The 17485-nt window shown below is 50.3% G+C and overlaps 6 protein-coding genes across 6 annotated transcripts; 3 read left to right on the top strand and 3 right to left on the bottom strand.

The window, feature by feature from the left end:
- Positions 1–185: 185 nt before the first annotated feature.
- On the top strand, positions 186–1396 carry Asppvi_000244 (mitochondrial 37S ribosomal protein mS35; the record flags this gene model as incomplete). Its single annotated transcript, XM_043296556.1, has 2 exons — positions 186–738; positions 798–1396. 2 exons carry the CDS (start codon positions 186–188, stop codon positions 1394–1396), a joined length of 1152 nt encoding a protein of 383 aa, XP_043152491.1.
- Positions 1397–2308: 912 nt separating this feature from the next.
- Positions 2309–4129, bottom strand: Asppvi_000243 (uncharacterized protein; the record flags this gene model as incomplete). Its single annotated transcript, XM_043296555.1, has 3 exons — positions 2309–3444; positions 3503–3572; positions 3629–4129. 3 exons carry the CDS (start codon positions 4127–4129, stop codon positions 2309–2311), a joined length of 1707 nt encoding a protein of 568 aa, XP_043152490.1.
- Positions 4130–5278: 1149 nt separating this feature from the next.
- Positions 5279–9861, bottom strand: Asppvi_000242 (putative chromatin remodeling complex subunit (Chd3); the record flags this gene model as incomplete). Its single annotated transcript, XM_043296554.1, has 2 exons — positions 5279–9433; positions 9502–9861. 2 exons carry the CDS (start codon positions 9859–9861, stop codon positions 5279–5281), a joined length of 4515 nt encoding a protein of 1504 aa, XP_043152489.1.
- A 455-nt stretch (positions 9862–10316) lies between these two features.
- Asppvi_000241 (RNA methyltransferase) lies at positions 10317–11777 on the top strand (the record flags this gene model as incomplete). Its single annotated transcript, XM_043296553.1, has 1 exon — positions 10317–11777. The coding sequence occupies one exon, from the start codon at positions 10317–10319 to the stop codon at positions 11775–11777; it is 1461 nt and encodes a 486-aa protein (XP_043152488.1).
- A 423-nt stretch (positions 11778–12200) lies between these two features.
- Asppvi_000240 (putative SNF2 family helicase/ATPase) lies at positions 12201–15830 on the bottom strand (the record flags this gene model as incomplete). Its single annotated transcript, XM_043296552.1, has 4 exons — positions 12201–12314; positions 12374–15334; positions 15400–15630; positions 15711–15830. The coding sequence occupies 4 exons, from the start codon at positions 15828–15830 to the stop codon at positions 12201–12203; spliced, it is 3426 nt and encodes a 1141-aa protein (XP_043152487.1).
- Positions 15831–16521: 691 nt separating this feature from the next.
- On the top strand, positions 16522–17340 carry Asppvi_000239 (uncharacterized protein; the record flags this gene model as incomplete). The annotated part of the gene is made up of 1 exon (XM_043296551.1): positions 16522–17340. The coding sequence occupies one exon, from the start codon at positions 16522–16524 to the stop codon at positions 17338–17340; it is 819 nt and encodes a 272-aa protein (XP_043152486.1).
- Positions 17341–17485: the final 145 nt, after the last annotated feature.

Raw genomic sequence — 17485 nt, 5'->3', positions numbered from 1 at the left:
GACAAAGGAGATGATGAATGATTGTTGCAGTACTTCGGAGTGATGCATTGATATGATGGCAGCAGTGAATGCGCTTAACCAGATTGGGCTTAGCGTTGCCGTGCGAAGTTCATCCGCAGAAAACATCTCCGACATCCAAATCCCAGGAGGAATTAGACAACCCCCCACGGCCAATCTCGCCCGCAATGGCCTTTGTCGCAAGATATCTGGGCCGTACGGCCTTTTCGGTCGCTCGAAGAGGTCCTGCTGCAGTTCAATCCCGCCCATTCTCAGTCACACCCTTCAAATTCATGCCGGAAGATCCGCCAGTTACCAAAGAACCTTCGCCGGAGGATGAATTGCCTGACGTGCGGGAGTACTCGCCAGATCTCCTCAGCAAGGAGGAGCGGTCAATGTATGATATGCTATCCCCGGAGGAACGGGAGGCCTTTGACGCGGAGCAACGTCGGATGATCGAAGAATTCAACAACCCGCAAGCGCGAGCGGCCGCATTTGCGGAGATTGAAAAGAGTGTGAGAGACATAGAGAAGGAAGTAGGGTTGCGATTTGAGGATGTGCCGGACAAGTCCCGGGGCTTCTGGGCCGAGGAAGAAGACGATGAATTCGGTCTTGTCGAGGATGCAGACGACGATTTCCACGACGACGAAATCACCTCCATGGCCCACGCGGAGGTTGAACTGCACCGCGAGATTCGTGAATATGCTCGCATTGCGGCTTGGGATATGCCTTTACTGAGCAGTAAGTTCCGCTGTTTCTAAGCGACTATAGTTCAATGCTAATCTGGCGTCCATCTCTAGAACTCGCCAAACCTTTCACCCTTCCTCCCGAAACTCACATCCTTCGCTTCCGCTACACCACGTATATGGGTGAACAGCATCCAGCCGAGAGCAAGGTGGTCGTCGAATTGGCCAGCAAGGATCTGGTCCCCAAATATCTCTCCGAGGAACAGCGCCAGACCTTCCTTAAACTCGTGGGAACACGCTACAACCCCGATACAGACATTGTACGTATGTCCTGCGAGAAATTCACAACTCGCGCCCAGAACAAGCGATACCTGGGTGACATTGTCAACACACTGATCAAAGAGGCGAAGGAAGGCGACTCCTTCGCGGACATCCCTCTCGACGTCCGCCATCACAAGCCCAAGACTCAGCTGCGCTTCCCCGAGTCCTGGGCCATGACAGAGCAGCGGAGGAAGCAACTCGCCGCCACACGGAGAGAGAGACAGATCAACGAGCAAACACGGCGGGCGGTCGTGGATGGGAACGCCATCGTTGCACAGGCCACTCTGTCACTGCCTTCCTTGAACCCTGCCTTGAGCGCCAGAGCCGCCGAGGAGCGGGAGAAGGTTGCTGTCAAGGTTGGAGCCAAGGGCCAGAAGAAGAGAGTACGTTAGACCATTGATTGCAGCGGTGTATTGGACTCATCTGGTTCATGTATTCGATGGATGTCTTCTTTGCGTTGATTTTGAGTTCGAAAATATCAAGGGCGGGCGCACATGTCAAATGGTCGTATAGACTATCACTTATACTATTGTACAATATTCTACTTTATAAGCTTTTCCCACCTTTTATCACCGGGATGTAAGTATACTACGTTTCTGCTTCATGTCTGTACGACGAAAAAGGAATCAGAGAAAAGCTTCCAGCAAGTCAAATGCAATCAACCATCATATGTCATTAAGCCAGTCCCTTTTTTTGTGATTTTTATTTAAAGATATAGATACCCCTCAACCGTCGTTATAACAGACGACAGACGCGGAAGGACGATGAGCGATCCGCCCAAGTTCAAAAGTCACGAGAACAATATTCCGGCGTGGTCAAAGTCGAAGCCAACTTCAACTCATCAACCTCGTGATGGTTTTGTTCAGCACCTCCAAACTAGCAGTTCAATCTCATATCCTTCCTCTGTTCGTAATTAAAATAATCGGTTGAAAACTCAAAGCCACCCAACGAAGCTAAGAGAGAGAGACAACAAGGAAAAGATCAGGAATCGGAAATGTGATGATGGAATGTCAAACCGTCGACGAACGTCCACAATATCGGTATCCATGCAGACGCTGTCAACTTGAATGACATCCATTCTCCATGTTGCCCTCCGCCATCGAGTGGTGGGTATATTTAACCATGGGCGAGTGAGTGAATATTGGATGAGCCACCCAGACCAGCTTGGTGTGTCATCGTAGGGGGAAAGTGACTAAGGGGAGAAGAGAGGCCACGGTCCGCTTGCCCTCACGCGAGGGTGAAACCGACTGCAAGAGCCATTCATTCAACAGGCGAACCGGGCAAGAAATCTCTCTTATAAGGGGTTACTTGGCATGTCCTCCGCCCATGCCAAAAATGTCGTCGGAGGAGACGGCGGGACGTTTGAGGACGGTAGGGTTCTTATGAGTGAACACGCCGATAGGTGGAAGGAGCGGCTTGAGACGTCCGTCGCCGTCGTTGTTTCTGGCGCGGCTGTTGAGGTAGGCGGTAGGGCTGGGCTCAGAGCAGGAGAGGCACGACTCGGTCGAGGACGAGCGGCGGTGGTGGGGAGACTCGGAGGACCTGGGAGTTCCTTGCACGACGCCGGACTTGGGACCTACAAAGAAGTCATCGTCATCATCGAAGTCTTTGACAGCCTCAGCAGCAAGATTGTAGAGGCGGACACTCTGCTGGCAAATCTGGTTGGCATCCGAGGCATTGGTCTCGGCACCTCCACTAGGAGCGGGAGGACGGTCCTGGAACAGGCGACGAGACTTGGGTTGCACGCGTTTAGTGCGAGGCTGACTTGCGAAGACGTCCGTGTCGGCGGGCACCATGTTGGTTTTTCCAGGCATGGTGGTAGCTGCGAACATGTCATGCAGGCCACGCAAGAACTCGTCACGCTTGGCACGCTCTTTGGGATCAGAGATAATCTGTTGACCAGAACGACTCAGATCGGCGGACGTGTAGTCAGGAAGATGATCGAAGGAGAGCAGGTCGATCTTCTTATTGTGCACATTCGAAACACGATTCTGGGATGCGGAAGCAACATGCCCTGGGCCGCCCTGGTTGCGGACGTGTGAGCTAGAAGTCTGAAGCTGTGCACCCTGTGCTTGCTTGGAACCGTGAGAGTGAGCAGAACTTCTAGGCGAGCTGACATTGCTGAAGTTGGGGCGGCCTGGAAGCGCAAGAGGAGTGGGCTGGTGTATGGAGACAGCGCCCTTGCCCTTGTTACTTCTTTCAGTATCGGAATGCTCAGCAGTTACACTGATTGCCAAACGAGAGCCCCTCGTAGCACCGCGGTCGGAAGCAGGGTCATCGAGCAAGCCGGCCAGAGCACGCGACTCACGGATCTGGTTGCCTCCGCCAGACAAAAGGCTTGGGACGTTGTATTTGTCACGGTACCAACGGGGAATGTCGCGCAGACCAAGCTTTTCGAGCATGGAACGATCAGTGGGCATCTCATGCTTAAACAGGCAGCCTACATGATCCGTTAGCCCTCACTTGTCAATCGCCTGTGGTCATGGATTGGACCATACCTTGCTGCTGATAGTCGCACTCACCGTGACGGATCCAATAAGAGCAGTATTCCTTCTTCTGGTGACTGCCCTACGCCATAGTCAGTCTTAGTCTTGCTCCTTGTCGTGAAGCGAGGAACGACTCACCTGTCTGGGGGTTCCGCCATTGTTTCCAGCAGCGTGACCCGCAGCAGCGCCAGCATTAGGAGCAGTACCCATATTAGCGGGCACAATCCAGCCGTGGTTAGGAGGTGGAGTAGGCATCACCCAGTTCTGACCATTGCCCTGAGGATACACAGGTTGAATTGCCAGACGCTGCTGGGGAGCAACACCGTTTTCATCCGGCATGTATCTGGGCGCGGGCCCTTGGCCTTGGTTGCCATACTCCCTAGCACGCTGACCGGGGACGTTGGGGACGTCGACTGGAAACTGGAAACGAGAGAAGGGAAGAGTACTCTCCACAACATAGAACGAGCACCGAGGGCCCACGGTACCAAGGCTGGTCATACCCTGGGTATCTCCTGGAGAAAGAACGCGTGGTGCCGAACGAATATTGATATGGATAGGAAGCTCGTCAACGGCGATAAGAGGAACAAGGGTACCATTAGGTCTGGCGCAGAAAAACTGAGGACGCAGAGGGGAGGACATGACGTGATGATTCGCTCTCCTGGGCTTGACTCTGACGCGCAGAAAGGCCTACAACTCAGAAGAACTGAGAGGTTATCAAAGATGTGGTCTTGAGAGATGCTTTGCAGAGGACTGTTGATGAAAAAGCTTTGCAGAGGGGTTGGGTGTTGAGAGAGAGAAAGAGGGAGGCGAGAAGAGGTCAGGCAGGATATTTCTCGCGTCTATTGCTGAGTGAATGCTCGTGAGGTGTTTTGATGTTCTGTGTGCGATGTGAAGCGAGTTGGACATTCACTGCTGAATAGGGCAGAGGCTGAAGCAGCACACTACCTATGTGTTGTGATCACAATATGGATGAATCTACTAAATCAATGACAGCAGCCTATATAGCGGCTTCAAGAAAAAGATCTAAGAGAAGGAAAAATCAGCCTCCTGAATAAAAGAGTATATAGGTAGACAGGATGAAGCTATCCAAAGTCTGGATACAAAACCAAACTATATCGACCAAGCTCCTAGAAAAGACAGTGAACAACAATAAATGAAACGAGAGGGAAGAAAGGGAACTTTTCTTTAGGATTCAAAGGATTCAAAAGAACAAATAAAAGCTTCAAGCTTAGTCCCTTAAAAAAAGCATAGAGTGTTTGCCTCCATCCTAGACCATATTGTGTTGGCATTGGTACAACAGCTCAACGGATGGCTGCATTTTGCTCTCCCACTCGCCTTCTTTGCTTTTTCTCACACTTCCCTGGGTCTTCTTCTGAGAGGGGCAACGGTTTTCTGGAAGGATAAAGAAGGGTCTAATTCTTTGTGTGATTGCCTTATTTCAGCGTCGTGATTGTCTTCTTGAATGGCGGATCCTACGGATGAGGCTGATTGTTCGGTATGTAAGGCTGCGCCATTTGACTACTGAGGGTGTCTTCTGTTGGAACTGTGGAGCCCGCCAGCTTACTTTACTAGGCTCAAGAGTTGCATGATAGATTTTGAATGGACGTTCTCACCCTGATCGAAAGTGTGTAAACTAAAGTACATCATGGTATCAAAGTCGTAGAAAAGATTCCATTCCGATTCGTACGCCATTGATGCAGCCGCCCCTATGTAAGAAACCACGTTCCAGTTCGTTCCTATGCACAGCAAAAGTCGAAGAGCGCAGAAACGACAGAAAAACAGCACAGATTATCTTTCTGATGTTGAGAATCCTTGTCCTGGTTGACTCGGGCCGAAGGACGTTGTTCCATGGCCTGCTGGATAACCGGCCATATCGATAACGGGCGACCCAGTAGGACCGGTGTTGGTTGTACCAGTAACTCCATTACTGGCGTGGCTCGCTGCAGCCCTACTGGTCAAAATCCTTCGACGCTGTGCAAGGGAGCCGCGAATCCCTTGCAGGTATTTCTTGGCTTTCTCAATAAGCTCGCGATCCTCAGTGCTGTGCTTCAGAGCGTCTAACATCCTTGCCACTTGCGTCTCAGACCGAAGGTGAGGACAAGTACGCGCTATTCCGTAATGCGCAAGCCCGCATAGACCACAATGTTCAACGCCGGCCTGCTTCAAGGGGCAAGAGCCCACTGGATGATGCTTGGCACAGACAAAGCAGGGCGGGTGACGCGTCTCCACATTGCCATCCATGCCTGTTGCACCGTATGCAGGGACTTCATCCTCTTCGGTGATACGCTTGAAGGGACGGACTGTACGCGTGATTAGTACCGAGGAATCAGGGCTCAAGCGAGGAACTGCATTACCTTTGGACTTCTCGGCGGGCCGGCCCATCTCAACCGAATCCATCCCAAGGACATTGTCTGATTCCGATTCTATGGCCTCGTCCGCCTTGTATTCAACGTCATTATCGGCCTCGCGGCGAACCTTCACGGGTGACACGTCCGTCGTGTCTTTTCCGTAGTCTACTGCCGCTCGCTTTCGTTTGCCGCGACCCAGCGTCTCTGCCTTTCGCCTGGCCTCTTCTGCCGCCGCTTGCTCACGCTCCTGCAAAATCTTCTCCCATAGCGTATTACTGATAGCTGGATCTTCACCTTTATCTTCAGTGTCCTGAAGTTGGCCTTCCAGATTTTGGTTGTCATTCGCCCAGATCCTGGCGAAGCTGAATTGAGACTCCGGTGCACTTTCGTCAGGCGTCTTCGCTTGCTCTTCCTGACTACGATCAAGGAGCTTGTCAACAGATTCCGAATCGTACTGGACGTCTCCCGAGTCATCATCATTAAACAGTGCTTGGGCTCCGTGGCGCAATATAGATTCCAAATCCCGCCCATCATCATCCTCCGCGACCATCCGGTCAATGAGAACATGGTCAAGAACCATCTTCTTCTTGCCAATCTGCATAATTTTCTCTTCGACACTTCCGCGAGTCATAAGCTGAAAGACAAGCACTTTATTCTTCTGGCCGATGCGGTGAGCGCGAGAAAGTGCCTGCATGTCCTGATGAGGATTGAAGTCTGGATCCATGATGATAACAGTGTCTGCCGTGGCGAGATTAATTCCCACACCACCGGACCTGGTGGAAAGAAGGAATGCGAAATATGGCGAGTTATCAGCATTGTATTCATCAATACATTTCTGCTTCTCCAACGAATTCATTCGTCCGTCCAGGCGGCGATGCAGCAGGCCGAGGCCGTCTAGAAAATCTTCAACGATATCTAAATTATCAAGGAACTGGCTGAAGATCAAGACTCTGTGGCCTCGCTTCTTAAGCTTAGGAAGCATAATCTCAAGTAGCTTGAGCTTTCCTGATGCCTCAACCAGGTGCTTGTGTGATGCAGCAGCATTAGCGGTGCGTTCCTCAATTGCTTCGCTGTATACAAAAGGATGGCATAAGCATTTTCGAAGCTGCATCAGGATATTGTTCAGATTATGGCGATCTGCTTGCTTAACGCCTTCAGAGTTATTGCTCCGCTGAAAAATTGCCTTTATCAGCTGCGGATTCTTCGCCAAAATAGACTTGTACAGCTTCTTCTGAACAACAGACATGGACACAGGCACAATGATTTGAGCCATGGGAGGAAGAAAGGAGAGGACTTGCGCCTTTGTCCGTCGCAGGAAGAATGGACGAATCATGTTGTGTAGTTCAGGAATGTTCTCTTTTGAGAGTGTGCCGTATTCTTCATCTAATTTTGCAGCGTCTTTGGTTGGATCACAGAACTGAAGCAAATTGAAGAGCTCCCGCGTGTTGTTCTGAAGTGGCGTACCAGTGAGGAGTAGCTTAAACGGGAATTTGAATCGCGACAAAGATTCATATATCTGGCTCTTGTCGTTCTTCAAGCGCTGCCCTTCATCGACGACCAGACCTGCCCATGGTATCCTCATGAGGACCCTTCGAGACGCGTCATTAATCATAGTCTCGTAGGATGTGACCACAACATGACATCGAAGATCTGGCTCGTCCTGGGAGAACATCTCGTGCTCCTGAGCCAACTTGCGGGCGAATGCCGAACCATAATACGTGACGACGCGAATGGAGGGAACCCATGACTTGATCTCCTTGCGCCAATTTGGACAGGTTGAGTTCGGCACAACAACAAGGAAGGGCCAGCACTTGTGGTACTGGATGAGAGTCGCGAAGAAGCCAATAACTTGGATAGTCTTTCCTAGTCCCATCTCGTCTGCAAGGATGGCATTTTGTTGCTTGAACCACATGTAGTATAGCCAATTCACCCCATCTTTCTGGTAGTCCATTAGCTGCCCCCCGGTCATTGTCTCAGGCTGAGTGTCTCTGACAATCTGAGACTTAAAATTTTGCTTCCGAATGTGAGCAAGATGTTTCCGAAGTGCATTTGGCTCCGGCATATGGATGTAATCACGCCTAACCCAGTCCTCATAAGCAGCTTTGAAATCATTCCATCGTTCAGTTTGGCTAGGATCAGGAGGGGAGTCCCACTCTGCCTCCTCATATGGCAGGCMTTTGAATTTCACGTACGCCCTGGTCACCTTGTGAATCCTCTCAAGGTCTGACTCAAGGCTTCGCTCTTCTACTTCTTCAGAATAATACACTTGGAAGACAATGTCAACGCGCAGGAAGTCCTCAGGGATCGCTTCCTCTATCGTCATATGGGGTTGCAAATTTTTCTCTGACCTGAAGAAAGCCCTTCGCATAGCAGGACTAACAATACCCCAGACCCAGCTGCCGGGCATCCATGCCGTATGGTGGTAGGAGTGCCCCTTCCATTTAATGAGATATTCCTTATCCACTTCCTTCACCGCGCCCGCAGTGTACCCAACGAGTCCGATGTCTGCTGGTCGCCATGCAACTAAAGCACCAATCTCACCAAGAACTGATGAGCAATCATGGCACTTCCAGGTATAGGAGTATTCTTCAAAGCGGGCCATTGGAGCATCATCGGTCGTGTCGGAAATTGGAGGTAGGTGTTCAAAGTGAAAGGCTCTGTGGCAAGCTGTACATCGGAATAGCACATTTTCCACATTGTTGACAGTAGTCATGTCCACAGGGGTAATCGGATCTTTCCCACCATTGTCCTGGCGAATCTGCTGTTCTTGCTTCGGTGTCAAGCGCTCCCGGAGAGGCTTCGACATCTTGCCTTGATCGTTACACTTCATACAACAACCTTGATCGGGCGATATGGGGTCCTTTGCATGGGAGACTCCTATGCAGCGACGGCATTGGAGAACAAACTGTTCATCAGCAACTTTGGTGACCAGATGATCACGATTCGATCTGGGGCCTAAGCAGGCTTGGTGATAGGCACTAGTACAGCCCTGACAGAAAACAAGAGGACCTCTAGTGCTATCATCGCCTTCGATTCCACAAAGCTCGCAGGTGCCATGATGGCGAAGGCGGAACGCATCGTCTGAAGGAATCTTTTGAAAAATCTCCTTGGCACCGACAAATCTCTTTTCTCTTGAAGAGTCTTCCTTTTCAGAGATATCATCTTCCATCCTTTCACGCAGATTCCGCCGCAAGGTCTTCCGCTGACGAGTTGAGAAGCGTTCGCCTCTAGGTTCAGCGTACTCGCTCTCCGAACTTGACTGTCTTGATCGGCGTGACACGCGGTTGCGGACACCTCTCCTGAGGCGGCGAGTCTTTGAGGTGATAGCAGAGGAAGAGATAATATCCTCACTTGAAGCAGTATCCCTCACAGACTCGTCCTCGTCACCGCTGAGCGGACCAAAGAAATCCGTGAAGCTAGCGTTCTTTGTGCGTCGAGAACGCCGACCTCTGGTTTTAGATCCAACATCCTCCTTGTCTGAGGAGTGAAGCGTTATGTGAGAAGTTGTGGGAGATGACGAGCGGTAACCAGTGTTCTGGAAATGGAGCAGGGCCTTGGGACCGTCGTCTAGTGTCTGAAGCTGAGAGAATGTGACCTATAGGCATAGACGAAGATTGAATGATCAGCTCAAGCATAGTGAGAGATATGTAAGGTGAGTCTCACTATGTCCGATTCACCACTTCGTAACCGCACGCGGTACGAGGGCTCATTTATAGGATGTGAAATTTCGCTGATCACATAGCGGACCGCAAAATGACCGGGAAGAAATTTATACTCTTTTGGGTTGGCGATGGGAGGTATTTCGACTGCAGCAAGTCGCATTTCACGAGGCATCGGATCTGGCGAGAGGGATTGCTTGTGTTGAGACACTTGCTGAGGTGTTGGTTGAAGCGTAGATTGAAGTCTTTCCCATCGAGTGTGCGTCGTATGCGAACCATTGAATCTAGCTAGCAAATCCGCAACAAGATCCTCGTTGTCATCGTCTTCATTAGAAGGAAACGCTGATCCGTGATATAGCTCCATTATATTCACTAGGGGATGCTCCACAACACACAAAGTACTCGGCGACAAGTAAAGTAAAGAGTAGGGAAAAGAACTAATTAGACACGAAAAGAAGTGACCAACCACATAATACAAATGAGAAGGTGAAGGGAAATGAGAAAGGGCTATGCAAGGCCAGTGACATATTTGACCGCAGATAATCTCTTTGACATGCTTAAAAGCGTAATATTAGGACGCCCCATCAACTGGTGTTCATCACTGACGCGTCGGAAGACAACGCGAAATTGTTCCGGAACAATGATGATGCGCTTATCTTATCAGTTTCTGATTGCTGGGGAAAAAAGAAGAATTCAAGACAGGAAGATACTACACGATTTCTGAACGCATTTTCTTCATTTTCTTCATCACTGACTATGTGCTACTAAATCTTCGTAATCGAAAGGCACCTTATTGCCTGACTCTATCTTGCACTTGAAATGTTTTTGAATGCACCCTTGAGAGCCCTCGGGACCTGCTTACAGCCATCGAGAGCTCCTTCAATCCCACTCCGTTCCATTCGCAATGCCTCCTTGAATTCGGCCATTGGTCGCGGCATCCGCAAGACTCAGTCCGCGGAAGGAAGAAACCAACCGCAGAAAAGCTCCACAAGTAACTCAGACCAAAGCCGTGGTAGGAGGCATGTTGGCCGATCCGAGAGTCGCAAAGATGTCGGCATAAAAGCTTTCGATGAGGACGAGTTTATTAAGACAGGTAGATATCGTGGGCTCAAATCGAAACAAGATGCAAGTTTACCGGAGCCGAAGCGACCTAGAATACAAGCCGACGAACGGCCCAAGACCATCAAAGAACAGAGGAAGGAGAGGGATCTTCAAGAACGATCCAGGCTGAACAGGGGCGACAAACGTTTCACAGAGAGGGAACCCGAGCAGAAGAAGAAACACGTGCTGGTTCCTKATTCTGTTCCGTACACCACTCCTGCATCTGAATTCATCTACGGAACCAGTGCCGTGGAGGCGGCGCTGCGCAGCGGCAGACGCCAGCTGTACAAGTTGTACATATATCAGGGAGACAACGAGGAGCTTGGTCCCACACGGTCTATGCTACGCAAACTCGCCCTTTCCAAAAACATCAAAGTGAAAATGGCATATGCAGGATGGGACCGGCTGTTCGATCAGATGAGTTCTGGCCGACCCCACAACGGCTGTATACTTGACGCATCCCCTCTGCCACAACTGCCCGTGAAGAGTCTCTGCGCCGCTCCGACCTTGGGCGCGGATGAGTTCCGCGTGGTCCTAGCACCCCAGTCAAAGGAGGAAGCAGTAGTGAATAGCACGAACAATCGCATTCCCGTCCGTCACCTTCCAGGCAAAAACAGATACCCAGTCGTCCTTCTTCTCGACGGGATCACCGATACTGGCAACCTTGGCGCCATCATCCGCTCTGCATATTATCTGGGAATTGACGCCATTGTCTTCGCTGGCCGAAACTGTGCGCCTCTCTCCCCGGTAACGATCAAAGCATCCGCCGGAGCCGCGGAAAACATGCCTCTCATTAAAGTCAGCAACGAGGTGGACTTCATCCAGCAGTCCAAAGCCAACGGATGGCGATTCTTCGCAGCGGATGCACCGACGGCAGGCTCTACTTTTTCTGACACATCCGGCGATATCGACCTGACCAGGAACACACTCACGCAAGCACCTAGCGTCATCATGCTGGGCAGTGAAGGGTTTGGGTTGAGTGCCCATATCAAGTCCCACGCAGATTCGATTGTCAGCATTCCAGGGGCGAGAAACGTCAGTGAGTGGGGATATGAGAAGGATCCCGCCAGAGTTGACAGCCTCAACGTAAGTGTTGCTGCGGCGGTTCTGATGGAACAGTTTCTACGAATCCCGATCTTGATCACTGAGGTGGCGCCAAAGAAGACAGTGAATGGATGATAAGGGAATAGTTGTGAATCAGAGCCATTATCTGTATATAGCTTGTACAATACCCTAAAATATTAACATCTTACATCTCCAAGTGCAGTCAGTCATACAGGACAACTCAATGATATAATGCCTTAGAAAGTAGGCCAACTACCATGGTATGACCGAGGAGCCTTGTCAAGAAACTACTACGTCTGATGGCTTTTCTATATCGAGTACTGCCGGTCCGAAAAGGTACTGTTGTACAATTCACATTTCGCGAATGAAAGTAGAAATTTCATGAACCACGACTCGTCGGTGACATCTATTGCCAACGCCATACCAAACACTCGGAAAAATACCAACCCATTCCATGGCCCAATAATCTTCAATATAAGGTACAGGATAATCATAAAGATTTTGTTGATCGGAGCGAGAATGGAGGGAAAGACTGAATTACTTTTTCTTGCTCTTGGACTTGGATGCAGTAGTCGATGAAACACTGGCAGCTCGTGAGGTTGAAGTGGAATTGGCTTTGCTGCCACTTTTGACGGCCTTGACCTGTTTGTTCTGCATACCGTGTTAGTTGCCATTCATAATGCACCTGTAGGGAAAGCAAGTCAACTTACCACTGCGCCGTTTTTGCTCTTTTTCTTGGCTGGTGCGCCGACTTCCTCGTTCTCTTCATCCTCTTCTTCACGATCACGTCCCCGGCCCTTGCCGGCCTCGCCATTCACTCCAACCTCAAACTCTTTAGCGACAGTGTTCAATAGTGTAGTGCAGCGACGGCCGATCTCGACCGGTGTCCGGCTGAGAAAGAACCAATCAAAACGGAAGAGGGGAGACTCGCGAATCTCATCGCGAATCTTTTCGTAAAGACCCTCGCCATCGACTCCATACTTGTCCAGCATCACAAGAAGGAACCTGTCTTCTTCTTCTGTGTAAACCTTCTTGTTGGTGGTAGACACAGTGTAGTTGATCTTGAGCTGTTGCAGAGGAACGCGGTACATTTCCATTTTTTTGCGAAGCATCTTCCGTTGATGGCTCATTTTCCGGAGCTTCTCTTCACCCTGCTCGATAATACGGATATACTTGGGGTAGTCTTGAATTTCGGTGTATCGCTTCCAGAAGACTTTAGCGTACTCTTCCACTTCGGCTGCATCTTTGCTGTCCACTTCGGTAGCGATCCCTTCATAATCAGTGCGGCCGAACTTGGCAGACCCGTTGATGAACTGCTGAAAGTCCCGACGATTCCAAGTCGCGAAACCCTCTTCGGACATCCGGGCCTTTTCCGCCTGTTCCTCCTCAGTCAATGGCACAGCATTGTCAATTTCTTGCTGCTCCAGGTCACGCTCAGCTTCTCGCTCGCTGAGCTCCTCTTCAGGGCCCTCAGGGAGCTGTGCCTTGTAGCCGATTTCTTTGTGGAAATAAGCTGTTTCCTTCTCCTGAAGTTCTTGGAGACCCGGGGGAAAGAATTGCCAATCGTGGATGGATATCTGCTTTGGCGCGCGTGGAACCTTCGGCTTTGGTTCCGCCGTCCTTCCGCCGGTGGCCAGCGCCTGACGGTAGTATTTGTCGATGGAGTAAAACTGTTCCTTTCGCTCGCGCTTTGCTGGGTTGATCCAATTAATACCGATATCTTTCTTTTTTTCTGTGAAATCCTGGCCGTTCCACTCGTATGCGCTCTCAGAGCTGAATTTCTGCAGATCGTCGATACCCAACTTCTCGTACTTCTTGTTGAGTTCAGCAGTTCGCTCCTCACCCTTGCGGAAGATGGCATCGATATCATCATCGGACAACTGTTTGTCACTAGTTAATGTGCCGGTCGCACCTTTTGTGTTGAAAACGTTTGCGGCTCCATGCTGGATCATTCCAAGCAGCTCATCCTTCGAGGCTGCGTTCTTGACTTGTTGCTGAGCACGGCCTTGTTGAATGACAAGCTGGTCCAAGCGTAATTTCTGCGCTGCTCGCTCCAGGACCTTCTCCTCAATAGCATTTTCTGTAACGAATCTAAAGACCACCACTTGCTTGGTCTGACCGATACGATGGGCACGGTCCATCGCTTGCAGGTCAGCCTGCGGATTCCAATCACTATCGTACAGAACAACAATGTCCGCAGTCGTCAGGTTGATACCCAGCCCTCCTGCTCTTGTTGTAAGAAGGAAGATGAATTTATCCGAACCCGGCTTATTGTACTCGTCAATGGCGGCGATTCGATCTTCGTGCGCCGTTGTACCATCTATCCGGCAGTATTTGTAGTCTCTAAAGACACAATAGTCTTCCAGAATATCGAGCACACGACTCATCTGGGAGAATACGAGAACTCGACTTCCTTGCTTTTGCATGCGTGCAAGTAGCTTGTCCAGAATGACCATTTTGCCGGAGTTAAACACAAGATGCTCGTCAGTCGTATAAGGAGGACCGGGTTCGGCGCCCTCAAAAAGATACGGATGGTTGCAACATTTGCGCAGTTGCATGACGATATTTAACAAACGCGTTTTTGATTCGCGTTTCCCAGCAGCGCCATTGACTGCATCGATATCTTTCTCAAGAATCTTCTGATACCACTTGACCTGCATTTCCGACATAGGCACATAGAGGTTGACTTCTTTCTTTGGCAGCAAGCTTTTCTCAACGTCACTCTTCACACGACGGAGAAGGAAGGGCCGCAAAACGCGGTGTAGCTGCTGTACAACGGTATCTTGGTCGGCATCCTGACTGGAGAACCATTGATCGAAAGCCTCCGAGTCGCCGAACACATCCGGTAATAGGAAGTTCAAAAGAGCCCAAAGTTCATGCAAATTGTTCTGAAGGGGTGTACCGGTGATCAACAGCCGATTGCGCGAATTGAATACACGAATGATCTGGGCTAGTGACGATTCCTCATTCTTGATCCGATGCGCCTCGTCGATAATGATATACTCCCAAGCGAATTTCTTAAGGTGCGCCTTCTCTCTGAGAACCATCTCGTAGCTGGTGATGCAAACGTCGAAATCTTCGTCAAGAAGTCGCTCATTGATGAGCTTATGACGTTCCTCCTTGTCGCCCTGGAGAACCAGGACATTGACTTCTGGTGTCCATTTGTGAAATTCACGCTTCCAGTTATCGAGGGTGGACTTGGGGACCGCAACAAGATGAGGTCCAGTGATATCGCAGAGATGTCGCAAGTACCCAAGGAAAGAGATGGTCTGTAATGTCTTACCCAGACCCATTTCATCAGCCAGGATACCAGAAATGCCGTTCTCGTGCAGGGAGACCAGCCAATTCAATCCTGCAACCTGGTAATCGCGCATCTCGCCCTGAATAAAGGGAGGGGATTCCCGAAAGACCGTAGCAGTTCCGGCACCAGTTTTCTCGTCCTTTAGCAGCTCGGCATCTTCCTCTTGTTCAGTTCGGCGACGTCTATCGCTTCCTGCGCCCCCTGTGCGTGATAATCCCTTCTTCTTAGCCTTGGCGTCTTCTTCAGCATTCTGTCGGTCAATCTCTGCCATGATCTCCTTGATTCGGGGATTTGGGTTGGTTTCGATGAAGTGGCGGAACAAATCGGTGAGGCCAAGAAGATAACGGAATCTTCTGATAGAGTCGTCTTCCTATGATGCGCAAAGCCAAATATAAGTGCCTGTACCAACACAGTGAGACTGGACACAAAACCCACCTTTGACTCGTCCAATCGCCCATGCTTCTTGCCAAAGATGTTCTTCCTCATTTGGAAAGCCTCGGATCTCCTTCTCCGGCCATCAATGGGAGCGGCATCGCCAGCAACACTGCTTGCCGTTGTGTTAGGGTTCGTGTCTGAGTCCTGATTTTCAGTCGTTAGAGAGTCGGAATTGCCGATCTTAATGGGGTTTGGCGCAGTTACCGTGTAGTCTGGCGTATCTTGATAGCCCTGTAGAGCGAAAACGATTAGTATCATTTGATGGATGAAAGTCAAGTGCCAAAGCCGCAGCAAGCTCGAATCAGACTTACCGTCATTTGCGCGTCTACATTATCAACGGGTACTGACGTGACAGCGTCTTCATTCCCATCCGTCATTGGAGTGTCCGCCTGGGAGAGTGTATCAGAGTTGAGGACTTGTGAAGGAGCCATTTTGGTTCTCCGCGCACTGAGCGCAAGCGTTTCTTATGACGCGAAACACGACTCGAGAGTGCTTCGAGAGAACGACAAAAGACCAAAGAAGAACTTGAAAAGATGAAGCTGATGTTAGCTGGACTGTCCTGCAACTTTGTATGATGATTATGGCGGCCGAATCGTTAAGCCTCAGGGTACAAGGACAGGAGAGGCAGTTGGACACTGAGGAACGATAGAATGTCGCCAGTCGCGCTGGGATGGCAAATGGACTTGCATTTCATCGCAGCAGCAAGGCGACGAGACGCGCTGATTGGCTGAAGTGGGCGGCTGCAGCTGACTCAGCGCTGAGACCTTCTGGCGCGGAATAGGAGTTTCCCCGCGGTGGATCACGTTACCGGGACAAAGCAAAGCAAAGAAAAAGATCACCTGCACAAGAGCATCGTTACAGTCCATCAATCACCTGCTGGCATCCGCGCTTCTACGTCGCCTTTCTTTCTCCTTTCCCGTTTCTTTTTCTATCTACCTCACTGTCAGTCATTGGTTTCAGTGCCTGACATACTCCTTTTTACCCTTTTTTCTGGCTACATCATCGTGACTTGATTGGCCTTTGATCACGGAGCACGGTTCACCTCACCCCTCCTTGTGGCACGGAAGCAACTACCGTCTTCACTCTTCCATCAGGACGGCTTCTGTCGCAGTTATAATAATCATGGACTCCATGAGATCTTTGAATACATCTTTACCGAGCTCGACGCCTCGCCCGCAGCCTCCCGAACAGCTCCTACAATCATTCAAAGCTGCTGCTTTGTCTGTTACCAACCTTTACAAGAATGCTGTACTGGAACAAGCCCAGGCGAGACAAGCGGGTTATCAAGAAGCAATTGAAGATCTTCTTCAGTTTCTAGACAAAGAAAACCTTGGTCTTGGTGATGGGGAAGGGTGGAGAGTACGACAGTGGGCGACTGAGCGAAGTGACGGACTAGGTACATCTTGTGACGATGACGAGCGTGGAGATCTTGAGAAGAACAGAAATACTCCGCAGGCCACAGTCCGTAAGGAGCAGCCTGATTTAGAAGCTGTCCGGCAGGCAACGAAGTCGGAATCGCCTCAGAAACCCGGATTGTCTCAGCGGGACGAACCTGCCGCCCCGGAGCAGCAGCCACCAGCGCTTTCTACCCCCTCAGCCAACGATATCAACGGCTTGGATAGGCATACTATTTTCACCTTCACGGCAGGACCATCTTTCCCTCAATACCAGGAACACGACGTCGACATGCAAGCCCCGGATAGCTCTACAGCATCGTCTCAGGATAGTTCCCCCGTCAGCGTCTCCGTCTTGCCCCGAAACTCCCGACAGCAGAACCGCCAAACCAACCTATCGCGACCAAATCCTCGAAACTCTCCCCGTGACTCATCTGTTGGAATAGGGTCGAAGCGGAAGCTCACGTTTCCCGACTTTTTTGACCTGTCCGGTATGGGAAACAACAAAGACATGTTTGGAGGTGGCAAACGCGGCCGCTTCGCCTAGAGAATACAAATGTCGACGATGGGACGAATTTTATTCTTATAGTCACGCAGCGGTTGATTGATACTTTTGATTTTTCGGTGCATTTGTGGGAGTATTACTTGTGATTTTTGGTGCTCTTTTCTTCTGTGCATTTCATTATCATCTT

This window comes from Aspergillus pseudoviridinutans, assembly GCF_018340605.1.
Source record: "Aspergillus pseudoviridinutans IFM 55266 DNA, scaffold_1, whole genome shotgun sequence".
Lineage (NCBI taxonomy): Eukaryota > Fungi > Ascomycota > Eurotiomycetes > Eurotiales > Aspergillaceae > Aspergillus > Aspergillus pseudoviridinutans.
The sequence above is the reverse complement of the archived record's forward strand: the minus strand, read 5'-3'. Positions and strand labels throughout refer to the sequence as shown.